The 13389-nt window shown below is 35.8% G+C and overlaps 1 protein-coding gene across 3 annotated transcripts in view; it reads left to right on the top strand.

Moving 5' to 3' along the window:
* Window positions 1–13389, top strand: part of LIFR (LIF receptor subunit alpha) — a 74413-nt gene that overhangs the window by 39823 nt on the left and 21201 nt on the right. For all 3 annotated transcript variants that reach the window (XM_065905778.1, XM_065905779.1, XM_065905780.1), the window contains 6 exons: window positions 1991–2245; window positions 6227–6356; window positions 6790–6959; window positions 8867–9012; window positions 10206–10368; window positions 12747–12817. In XM_065905778.1, coding sequence (XP_065761850.1) covers window positions 1991–2245; window positions 6227–6356; window positions 6790–6959; window positions 8867–9012; window positions 10206–10368; window positions 12747–12817 — 935 coding nt within the window. The remainder of the gene's footprint in view (window positions 1–1990; window positions 2246–6226; window positions 6357–6789; window positions 6960–8866; window positions 9013–10205; window positions 10369–12746; window positions 12818–13389) is intronic.

Genomic DNA, 13389 nt, shown 5'->3' with positions numbered 1-13389 from the left:
TTTAAGCTTTTAGTTCTCAGAACCCCATTTGGGTGCACAAGGGTCACCTAGGGATCTTCCAAGTCTTCCATCCCAGAACATTTTGATTCAAAAACTCTGAGGCTTCAGAAATCTTGTTTTTTTAATAGAACATTCTGAGGGATTGGATAAATGTCCACGTTTAAAAATCAGTTTGAATCAGCATTAAAGAACACTTAAGATTTTTATATAATGATATCAAGTCCATATTTTTAAAAATTAGCTCCCAATTTCTTGCCCATAGAGCAGGCCCCTGTGAGCTGCAGAGTTATTGCAGAGAACGTGGGAATCTGCAAGATAACCCTGAATCATCTGTACATTGACCAAAACTCATATGCAAGTATAGTGTTGGCAGTGTGAGAAAGGGCCTGGAATACTGTTGACAGTAAAATGAAGTCCTTAAAAAGGCTAGTGATCATTGTGCATTATTCACTCTAGTGACAATATTGAGAAATGGCCAGAGGAAGGAGGGACTAGGAGCAAGCAGATTAATAAGAATCTTCTAGTTCAGCAAGAGACAAGTATAAAGTAGGATACCTGGGTTTAGAAATAAAAAGGGGGAGAGGTATGAAAACACTGAAAAGACAGAATTAGTGACTGTGTATTTGGTAGGGGAAAAACAGAGCCAAAAAAGGCTATTGCTTTGGGCATCTGGGTATCTGGTGATTCTGTCCAGTGAGACAGAACAATATGAACAAACTGGGCAGGATAGATAAATTTCATTTTAATGTGTTGAGTGTTGAGTTTGAGGTAGCTGTGAAGTGTCTGGGAGCAATTTCTTATTGTCGGTTGGGAATACAGGTTCAGCATCCAGGTGATTAGTTGGAACTGGAGTTATCTAGTTGATCCCTGAACAACTGGGGGTTAGGGGCTCTGACCCTCCGTGTAGTGGATAGCCCATATATAATTTATAGTTGACCTCTGCACCCGTGGAACCCCCATATCTGTGGTTTCACACCCAAAGGTTCAACCAACCACAAATCCTGTCATATTAACTATTGAAAAAAATCCATGTGTAAGTGAACCCAGGCAGTTCAAACCTGTATCGTTCAAGGGTCAACTATGTATTTGAGAATCATTAATATACGTCATGTGAAATTTTTTAAATCTTGGAGGTTAACATAAGGAAAGGGGCATGAAGACCAAGGATAGATCCCTTAGAAGCTGGTATGAGGAGGGATGATGGAAGAAAGAGGCCAGCAAAGCAAGTAGCAGCCAGAGGGTTAAGAGTAGCAAAAGTCAGTAGTCTATACCCCAAGAGAGAGGGGAATTTTGAAAAGGAAGACTTTAGGCAACATACCAGATGCAATGGAAGTTGAAGGAAAGATTACTAAGAAGTGGCCATTTGATTGAGCAGCTGGGCCACAGAACCATTTTAGTAAGTATCAGAGTACAAGCCAGATTGCAGGAGATTAAAGAATGAGTAGGTAGAAAGGAGACTAGAGATACTTTTCTAAAATTGGCTACTTAGGAAAATAAAAACAAAGGGGTGGCTTCCATTAACATATAGAGAGTTGGGCTTTTTTTTTTTTTTTAAGTGCTTTTTAGGATGTGGAATACTTAACCATATATGTAGGCTAGTGGAAAGTAAGACATCTGATCTAAACACATAGAGTAATTTCAAAGAAGTGGAATTATTTAATGTGCACCTCTTTCTGGTGTGGATTTTTCACATGGTAGATATAAACCTGCTTAATATCAACCTTTAGACTCCTTAGATACTAATATTAACCTGTAACCTTATACATTGATCTGCAATCCCTTCCACTCCCCTACTATCACCCCATCATAAGTAAATAAAACCACACACATTTTTATTTCTTGTGTATGTCTTGCTCCTTTGAAACCTGGAGGGTGTACTTTTTCTTTAAAGTCACCATTATTTCAAAGTACCTAACTGTGGTTTATGTACACTGGGCTAATTTATGTAAAAGACTTTTAAAGTATTTATAATTCCTTTTGCTCTTTCTAGGGCCTCCTGATTCTCAGACTGAGGTTTTTCCTCAAGACAGAGTGGTACTTGCAGGCTCGGATATAACAGTCTGTTGTGTGACTCAAGAAAGAGTGTTATCAGCACAGATTGGCAGTACACATTGTCCCCTTATCCATCTTGATGGGGAAAATGTTGCAATCAAGATTCGCAATATTTCTGCTTCTGCAAGTAGTGGAACAAATGTGGTTTTCTCAGTAGAAGATAACATATTTGGAACAGTTGTTTTTGCGGGATGTAAGTCTATTACTTTTTTTTTTTAAGAGTTCCTATTAATGTTTTTTGGGTCTTCTTGGAAAGCCTTAATGTTTTTTCTAGGGGATGATTTTCTTTCTTTCTTGTTTTTTTTGTTCTTTGATAAATAACATAAGAAGGTACCAGCATTTTTGCATGTTTTTAAGCAAGTTCAGGTGAGTTCTAAGCTTGTTTTTTACATAATTGTATCTGTATAATTTGTGAAAGTGAAAGTTGCTCAGTTGTATCCAACTCTTTGCAACCCCATGGATTGTAGCCTGCTAGGCCTCTCTGTCCATAGAGTTCTACAGGCAAGAATACTGGAGTGGGTAGCCATTCCCTTCTCCAGAGTATCTTCCCAACCCAGGGATTGAACCCAGGTCTCCCACATTGCAGGAGGATTCTTTACCATCTGAGCCCCCAGGGAAGCCCCATATAAGAATATATGAGGTATTGGTTTAAGTCGCTAAGTCATGTCCAATTCTTGCAACCCCATGGACTATAACCTGCCAGGCTCCTCTGTCCATGGCATTCTCCAGGCAAGAATACTAGAATGGGCTGCCATTTCCTTCTCCAGTGGATCTTCCTGATCCAGGGATTGAACCCAGGTCTCCTGCATTGTAGGCAGATTCTTTACTGACTGAACTGCAAGGGAAGCCCCGTAAGAATATAGATATAGATATAGATATGTAAAATTTGTAGATTTTATAATAAGATTTGAGACATTCAGCTGCTAATTTTTAGTTTAAATTCTTATTTAACAGCTTTGTTGAGTCAGGGGCAGTTAGTATGTAATATTTCTTAATCTTCCATTGTTTAGGAATTTTTTCATATAAATTAATTTCCCACCTGATTAAAGTGTGCCTTTTTTTTAAGTACCTAAATTAAAGAAATTGTAAGGATTTTACACAAAATCTTGCAAAAGCATAACCTGCACTTCTCTGATGAGAGGAGGGTGCCTGGAGGACATGTGGGAGGAAGAGTCCCCCCTCACTGTGTTCTGTGTACGGTGGATGCTCTGTAATGCAGGGGCATCTTTTAACATGGTTATACCTCTGTCCCATGACGCTTCCAAAAGTTGTAGGTGGTCTGCCCTACCTAGATGGCTTGTGTTACCCATGCACAGATAATTTTATATGTAGAGTTTTTCTCCCCTCTCCCTTATGGTAACTGTAATGTTAGGAGCACTGATGGCCTTGCCTCCAGCAGTGCTTCTCTTTCACCTCACATTCTGAACTTAAAAGTTCTGAGTGGTCCAAGGATCTCATGAGTAAAGTGTATAAAATGTAGTGAATAGATTTTGTGATTTTCTTTTGATCACTTGGGCTTCCCTGGTGTCACAGAATGATTTTTCTTATGCTTTTTTTTTTTTAAATGATTCTCAGTGGTGCTCTACATCAGCTGCTTTCCGCCTTTTTTTTACACTTCCATAGAAACTTAATGATGAATTACATTCAGTTGCTGATGGATTTCCGAAGGAATAACCAGCATTAGGTGCCATTCTCAGGTTGATGGCTGTAACCTTAATTACTTCTTGCCTTCCCAGTAAACATTTTGGGATTCAAGTGAGAGTGAGGATACATTCAAATTTAAATTTTACAAATTTTAAAAATTAAATTTTCTTTCCTAAATGGAATTTTAGGAAATGGTTTGCAACATTCCTCATAAATAATCATGAAGTCTAAAGTTAAGAACCAGTGAAGGGAAACTACTTGATAAGTGATACCAAACAGTGAAATATTCACATAAAAGAATGAGATAAAAATTAAAACTTAAAAGATGATAATATTCACTAGTATTTCTAACAATTTTCTAATTTTTTTACAGTGCTAGGAAAAACTTACTAAATTCATAATTTAGCTTTTGTTTTTAACATTTGGAGGTTGAAATATTGACCAATATTTGTTAATTCAGGAGCAGCAGTAACCTTCACTTCAGAGAGTCTTTAGAAACCTGTAACAAGGGCTCTGGTGTGAGTTAGGGATCAAGATTCACTTTTCTATCCCTTATGGGTATCCTGTTAACTCATTATTTACTGAAAAGGCTGAAAAGAATTTTAGAATCAGCTTGTTAATTTTCCCTTACACACACATACAGATTCAAACCTGCCAGGATTTTGATTGATATTACATTAAATCTATCAATTTAGGAAGATTTTTATTGTTACAATATTGAGTCTTCCAATCCATGAACATGGTATAGCCTTCCATTTATTTAGATTTTGTTTCATTTATTTTAGTGAGATGAGGTCTTTCATATCTTTTTATAAATTTATTTCTAGGTTTTTGATGTTTTCTGGTGCTATAAAAAATTGATTTTTTAAAATTGCATTTTCTATATACTGCTATATAGAAAGATAGTTGATTTTTACCAAGCTTTTACCTAGCTTCAGTTGGTTTTTTTTTAAAAGCATTACATTTTAAATACTGCCCTTCCATATTTTTTTCTCCTTCAATTTTTCCTTCCACTTTTGTCTAGTTGCTACTGTTATTTTGGATTTTAAGTATTTCAACTTAAAAAAATCTGCCAAATTCTAAAATAATCAGCATTTTAAATATCCTCAAAATTTTGGGTATTTGAGTTAAATAAAATGACTAAAAGTTTGACCTTAAGTTTAAAATGGTTTTCAAAATAAATAAGTCAGTGTTAGTTTTATTAACCAGTTGTTAAACTTTCATATAAATACTCATTACTTCTCTTAATGTTACCCCAAGTACTTCGAAGGATGTAATGCTTATCTCTGGGGAAAGTATGTGAAATTTTCTAAATCTTGTTTGATAAACTAAGGACTATTTTAAAAATACAGGTTTTTAAAAATAAATTTATTTTTTAGAGTTTTTCAACAAGTAGATAATTGTTTAACAAAAACTTAACCTCCTTGGAAGATAGTTTAGATAAATATGACAGTAAGGGACTTCTCTGGTGGATAAGATAAGAGGATAAGAATCAGTCTGCCAGTTCAGGAGACTCGGGTTTGATCCCTGGTCTGGGAAGATTCCACATGCCAAGGAGGAGCTGGGCCCCATGGGCCACGGCTCCTGAGCCCCTGTGCTGTGACTGCCGAAGCCCATGTGCCTAGAGCCTGTGCTCCTCAATGGGAGAGGCCATCGCCATGAGAAGCCTGTGCACCGCAAACAAACACAGCCGCAGGTAGAGAAAGCCCGTGCAGCAACAAAGACCCAGTGCAGCTGAAAATAAGTAATTTTTTTTTAATTCTTAAAAAAAAATGACAGTAGGAAATATCAGTTTCTGTGTATGCATGGTTAGGTATGATTATAGAAATATCACTTCCTAAAAAAAAAGAGAATCACTTTCTGTAATCATTGTCACACTGTAGAATTTTAATTTATCACACTAAGGTCTGTCAAAACAAAGACAACTGTTTTTCTTTTTCTTGTCTTGCCCCTACAAAAACAGAATAGTTTCATTAAGGAACAAAAGAGCAGTTGTCACTTTGAATATAGGGAGATGCAGAATTTTACCAAGAATTACTTTGTAAATAATAGTCCTTGTAACTTATTTAAGAACTCTGAAACTTATGACTTATATTGACTTATAATATGATTTGGTACTTCTTGTCAAGTCACAATATAAAGATGATAGATGATAATACATTTAACCTGTAGATTTTTCTGATTGAACTAGTTGCACACAGGTTCCTTTGAGAGATTTGATGGACTCTAAAATAGGATTAAGGGAAAAACATGATAGTTGATCTCTTAAGGCTGCTAGGAGGAAGTTTCCGAATGAGCTAATAGTCGCTCTTAGGTATATTTTAATCCATCGTTCCTAATGTAATATGAACTCTGACACAACATGCTGTACAAAGAATGGTAATTGCTGCATCACTCAAAATGTAATAAGCAAATTATTTTATTTTTTAAGAAAATTGTCCAAAATGTAATTAACATTTATAAAATGCAACATTTTTTAGGAAAGGTATATGTAACCAAAGTAACTGCTTTTTTTTCATTTTTTAATTAGATCCACCAGACATTCCTCAGAAACTGAACTGTGAGACATATGATTTAAAAGAAATCATTTGCACTTGGAATCCAGGAAGACCGACGTCCTTGGAGGGCCCACGCAGTACAAGTTACACTTTATTTGAAAGGTGAAGGTCGCTGGGAAAGGTTGTCAGACAGTATTGCATGCTGGAAGGATGTTAAATGACATAAGGAGATGTTCTATTTCATTTATACAAAAGATATAAAACAAAATATGCTGTAGAAAATTGGGTATATTATAAACACTGTAATTTAAACACATTGCAGACTCAATATCTTGTCGTCTTTTTTTAAAAGGCCTAGAAAGAAGAACCCTCAAATATGAACAGAGACTCTCTGGGTAGTGGGAATATGGCTGATTATTTTCTTCTGTTTTTTGCATTGTATATATTTTCTTCCCCGAGTATGTAATATAGATACACTTGGAAATATAAACTTTTTTGAAAAAACTACTTGAAATTTACTCATCAGTTTTTTCCTGTAATATATCTCTTACCATTTTGAAATTATTTTAATATTCCTTAATATTCTCTTTTTCAGTTTTTCAGGAAAATATATTAGATTTAGCGGAAATAAAGTGTCCACAAATGAAAGCTACCAGTTATTCTTTCAAATACTTTCAAACCAAGAAATATACAACTTTACATTGAATGCTGAAAATCTTCTGGGTCAGACAGAATCAACACTTTTAATTAACGTAACTGAAAAAGGTAAATTGCTGCATAAACCAGTGTCTAAAAAATAACTTTAGAAGTGGTAAAATGTCTTGAGGTTAATGAAAAGTGCTTCTAGGGATTTTTTTTTTTTTTTTTACTGATTATTTCCTTTATAGTTACTTAGTATTCATTTTTAAAATTTCATTTAAAAATCTTTAAAATTTAAATTTCAAGTTTCACTGTTTTATTGAATTCAAATAAAAATTTGAATTAGTTTCATAGAAACTGTAAATGGCTTTATCTAATAATTTTGATTTCTGAAGATATTTTTGCCCAATTTTTAAAAACTTTTTATATTGAAATAATTGTAGACTCAGGGGTGGTTCCAAAAATAATAGAGTCCTCCTTCCAACTTTCTCAGTAGTATCATCTTATGGAACTGTACTTCAGTTAGGCAATTGACCCTCCTGGTTCAATACTGAACCTGACTACTGACCTTGCTCTGTTTTCACCAGTTTTTATGCATTTAATTGTGTGTGGTATGTGTGTAGCTTTGTGCAATCAGATCCATGTATAGATTCATGTAACCCACCAGTACAGTTAAGATATAGAACTGTTCTATCACCCCAAAGGAACTGCCTTTTGCTGTCACTTTAGCAACCCCACCTCCCTCCCTCAACACACACACATACACACACACACACACATAAACCTCTGTCCCTGGAAAACAACTAGTCAGTTCTTCATGTCTTGTTTTGTCATATGAGGAATGTGTGTAAATGGAGTCATACACTATGTAACCTTTGGCATTCGTGTGTTTGTGCTTGTTTCTGACTCTGCAACCCCCTGAACTCTAGCCTGCCAGGCTCCTCTGTCCATGGGATTCTCCAAGCAAGAATACTGGCATGGGTTGCCATTTCTTCCTCCAGGCAGTCTTCCCCACCCAGGGATCGAACTGTGTCTTTTGCATCTCCTGCATTGGCAAACATATTCTTTACCACTGCACCATAGGAGGTTGGCATTTTTACTAAGGATGATGTCTTTGCTATCCATCCACGTTGTTTTATGTATCAGTAAATAGTTTGTTCCATTTTACTGAATTTTTACTAACCCTATTAATATATAGCTCAAAATAAAAATAAAAGAGGTCAGTTCTTTTTGGCATTCATTCCTGTGGTCTTTCCACATGTATCAGCTGAGACCAGCTCTGCAATATACAGAGCAGTAGCATGGAAGCCTTCTCTTAGAGACAGTCAGGGGCTAAGGGCTTAAACCATTTGCATTAAAGGCAGCCCTCGAGTGATTAATAGATGGTCCTGTTGCCTTACTTGTAAATGTAAGTCACTTATATCAATTATTCTTTCTCTTCATCTTCATTATTTCTTGATTTTTTTCCCCCTAAGATCAGAAAGGCTACATTTTATATTTGAGTGGCAGTTTTGTATGTATTTATCTGCCCTCTGCCATTTCAGCCCTGTCTTTGCCATGATTCTTTCCTATCACTCAAATTAGTGTATGCAGTATAACCAGTATAGTGTGTAGTTTGCTTCCCTGTGCCTTTGTTCTTGCCAGGACTCCAGCCTGAAATGCTTTTCTGCAATAGTTTTGCCACATTACAGTATCTGTTAATATCTATACCACACATTAGGACTTAATGTATATGCTCTTGTTGATTTTCTTTCTTTGTGTTTGTCATTCCTCAAGTAAAGGAGGGGTTCCTTAAAGGTAGAGACTACCTTTTAGTATTTCTGGTGCTAACTGAGCAACTTGAGCATGAATGGTTCTTAAGCAATGCTGGCCTGGTGTCAGGCCATGAATGTGAGCTTTGCCTTCCACAAACACTGGGTGGAACGTTGTTGATCAGCACTAATAACACATCTCCTGTTTTTTGTTTTCTTTGGCTCTCATTTGTCATATTAGAAAATAACTTTTAAAGTAATTTTTGAAAATTATATTTACAGTTCATCCCCGTATTCCTACTTCAGTCAAAGTGAAGGATATTAATTCAACAGCTGTGACACTTTCCTGGCATTTACCGGGCAACTTTACAAAAATTAAACTGTTATGTCAAATTAAAATTAATAAAACTAACTCAGAGCATGAATTGGTGAGTAAGATTCTCCTCTAAACTTCCTTTGACATTATTTTGGATAAAATATGTAGTTTTCAGAAAGAATTAAGTAAATTCACATGTGTAAGCTCTCAGATTACTTATTATAGAGGTTTCCTAAGAGCCATTATATGTGTGTATATATGTGTGTGTGTGTGTATATATATACACACATCATAACAGTATTGCATTTAGCACTTAAAAACAATTGTAGTACTAGGTGTTATAGAATATAAGTATGATTTCTGCTACTCAGAACGTGCCCAGGTCTAGTATAGTCCCTGGCATGCAACTGGCGCTCAATAAATTTGTGAATAAATGAGTAGTTTTTGCTGTAGCCTTTGTGTTAGTTAATGGACTAATCAGCAGCAGAGAGAAGGTGTGATTTTTAAAACTGCTAAGTGCAGCAATAGGAGCAAGTTATAATTGGTCATTATAAGTCAAAACATGACTTTTTAATACATTTTAAATACTTAAGTTGAATTTTATGCTGCACCATCTTGTAATTTGGGGTAGATCTAAAATAAATGACATTCTACTTAAATAGTTATTTGGAAATGTACTGATAATTTCTAGAAAATCAGTCAAACTGCAAAATGTAACACAAAAAGTTCCTTTGCCATAAGTAATTGGGAACTCAGAGACTTTCCGGAGGCATGCAAATCTCCAGTTTGTTTCAGATTGCTTCATCTTAATTTTATTTGGTTTAAATATTTGTTGGATATTCTACATGTTTAGCACTGCACTAGAGGCTCTAAGTGCCATGTAAAAAATAATGCATAAATGATGCCTCTCTCCGATAAGCTTCCAAATATCTAAATTATGTATTTAATACTCCAGGTCATCTTAGATTACTAAATTATATTGCATCACCATTAACCATTGACAGAATATCATCATCTCTGTATAATTTAATTGACCATTATTACTTAGATTCAACATTTGGATTAAAAATATACCTTAATTTTTTTCCTATTGTAGAACATAATTTCACTGATTTTGAATTTTATATAAGAATTAAAATATAGTGGATGAACTGTCTTTTGTTTTATAGAGGTAAAGTCTTAGGACATTCAGTCAATTTATGTTGCAAATTTAGGAGACTTTCTTCTAAAAAATATATGTATATATATATTTATTCATATACACATGATATTACATATGTAATATATATGATTGTTTTCTAATAGCGGAGTGTCACAATGAGGGGGGTAGAAAGTTCAAATTATCTTACTACTGTGGACAAGTTAAATCCATATACCATATACACTTTTCGGATTCGTTGTTCTACTGACCCTTTCTGGAAATGGAGCAAATGGAGCAAAGAAAAACAGTATTTAACCAAAGAAGCCAGTAAGTTAACTGAATGATTTATGGCTAATTATTACTATAGATCCTGAAATTTTATACCTTTTTTTTTTAACGAAAATATCACCAGAGTGACTAAAAGTAGGAGAATGTTTAGATAAATTGTGTAATTATTTAATACCGCAGCAATAAAATACCATACAAAGATTTTTAATGAGTTTTAGTTTCGTGATAACATGGAAAAATGCTTGGCTAATGTTATGTGAAACTGCTAAGCTACCTTATCCACAATGTGATTATAACTATATTAGGATGATACATAGGAAACCAAACGTGAAATTTAGTAAGATTATGGGGTGATTTTTCTCACACTTTTTCTTCCTGTTCCTGGTATTTTAATTATTATAATATATTTAGAGTGTTTCTTTATTGAAAGCAATTATTAATGAAGCTAATTTGGTAGAATATTGTGACTTGGGCCTGAGGATGGTCGGGACTACAAATTCTTGAACTTCAGTTTCTGTGGTACACCCAGATCAAAACATCTAAAAAATCAGGTAACTGGTTTGCCAAGTATGATAATTTCTAAAGACAGATTGAGATTCTACTCTTGATTAATCCAGATATCAACTTTCAAACAGCAAAAATTTAAAAATAGGTGTAATTTTCTAAAATTATTCAGTAAAAGAATAGCAAAAGATTTATTTGCACTATATAATATAGGGAATATCAAACTTCTTCCAAAAAATGTAATGTGTGTTAGTTGCTCAGTCGAGTCCAAGTCTTTGCAACCCCATGGACGGTAGCTGGCGAGGCTCCTCTGTCCATATATTTCCCAGGCAAGAATACTGGAGTGGGTTGTCATTCCCTTCTCCAGGGGATCTTCCTGACCCAGGGGTTGAACCAGGTCCCTGGCATGGCAGGCAGATTCTTTATTGTCTGAAGCACAGGGGAAGCAATAAGCAGAGAAACAGTAAGACAAAAACTGATAGGTATTAACCCAGATTTTGTCTCCTCACATGAAGACGAGAGAGATGAGAGGATCTTTACAACGCATCCAAGAATTATTTGGATCATGCTTGAGTCCCGAGAGAGAGTACACTAGTTATTTGTTGCTGTGACAAATTACCCCAGAGCTCAGTCGCTTAAAACTGCAAGCATTTGTTATCTCACAGTGTCTTTGGATCGGAAATTTAGGAGCAGCTTAGCTGAGTGGCTCTGGCTTAGAGTTTCTTAGGAGGCTACAATCAGGATGTGAGTGGGGCCTGTGGGCTTGACTGGTTCTAGAGGATTGGTTTTTAGGATGGTTCACTCACATGGCTGTTGCCATGAGGTCTCCATTCCTCACTGTGTGGGCCTCTCCATAGGGCTGCCGGAGTATCCTCAAATAGCAGCCAGCAGCACCCAGTTTTAGTGATCAAAGAGAAAACAAGGCGGCTTCCACAATGTCTTTATGTCCTAGTCTCAGAAGGAACATACATCATGTCTCCTGTACCCTCCTGGCCACACAGGCCAACGCTGATACAGTAGAGGAGGGACCACCACACTGTGAATGTCAGGGGGCATGACCAGCATCATTGGTCCTTTTGGAAACTAGTTACCACAGGAGCTTTTGCCTTTAGTTGATGAGCTGTTGTTGCCTAGAGGAAACACTTTATTTACACCTCATTGAATAAAGGCATTAATTCACTTAATACTTATAAGTATCCACCATGTATCAGGAATCATTTAGTTACTAGGAATATAGCAGTGAATAAAATAGCACTCTCTGCACATGGAGTGTAGACGATAGAGTATTAGAAATGAGTTTTTAAACTACATGTATAATAGTGTATTTTGGGTGGCAATGAGTGCCATGGAAAAAAATAAAAACTAGAGAGAGGGCTAGGGAATGAAGGCCAAGTGGTTGGGGAGAGAGGGGTGCAATTTTAAATAAGGTAACTGGGAAAGACTTCACTAATAAGGTAACATTTGATCTGAGATATAAAGGAGGTAGGGAAGGAAGCTACATAGTTAATTCAGAGGAGGAAAGTTCTAGGTAGAGGAAGAGAGAATACAGAAAGAGTAGAAAGACTGGAGTGGGTGTCCTCTGCATGTTTTAGGAACAGTCAGGAAGCCAGCCTGTAGCCAGAGCCAGCTTGAATAAGGGGAGGTTGGAGGATGTGAGATGGAGAGGCAGCCCCAATCCGTCTGAGGGATGTGAGGGTGATTTTAACCCCTTGTAAGGGACTTTGTGCTTCGCAGATGTTCAGAGCTCAGCTTTTCCATTGCTTCATTTTCTAAGTGGAAAATGACTTAAAAGCACTAACTGCTTCACATTTTTATTGAAAATTTCAATATTAAACCCTGCCATCCCAGTTACTGATCTTATCAACTGACATAGTATGCATCTTCAAATATTAACTCTTAAATCTCTTTTCTAGTTCCTTCAAAGGGACCAGATACTTGGAGGGAGTGGAGTTCTGATGGAAAAAATCTAATAATATATTGGAAGGTAAATGTCTTATTTTTCCTTGAATATTTAAGTAACTTTAGTATGCTAAACTACTTAAATTGCATACAGTTCTTGGGTTATTAGGGAGCCAGGATTTCCCAGACTGGCTTAGTTGACAATATTGCTGAGAATGTAGCCTGGCTTCTAAGACTCCCAAATTCCTCATCACTGCAGACGTACCACAGTCCTTGTAGTGAGGATCTCTGTCTCAGGTCTAGGCATTCTTCAGTTTGATTTTATGAGTCTTATAAAGGACTGAGGATTTCATGAATTCCATCTATCTCACTTTAGTCAGAAATGCAGCCAGAAACCACAAGTTAGAATCCTAAGTGTTTATGTTGTATTTTCTCTTCAGTGAATAGGAAACCAACTTTTTATATCTATCAGTCAGCATAATTTGTTGTTCCCTAAATAAATTGTGTTACAGTATAGCAATTACAAAGTTTTACAAAGTTTTCTAAAATTTTAGCTAAAATATGATTTGCATTATGTTTTACTAGAGCATAAACCTTACTGGAGCAAATGTTTTCATTGCTGATTTATGAAAATCAAAACCACAGACAGTTGTTTTC

The sequence above is a fragment of the Muntiacus reevesi genome, chromosome 14 (genome assembly GCF_963930625.1).
Source record: "Muntiacus reevesi chromosome 14, mMunRee1.1, whole genome shotgun sequence".
NCBI classification, from domain to species: domain Eukaryota; kingdom Metazoa; phylum Chordata; class Mammalia; order Artiodactyla; family Cervidae; genus Muntiacus; species Muntiacus reevesi.
This window is presented reverse-complemented; position numbering and strand designations above follow the sequence as displayed.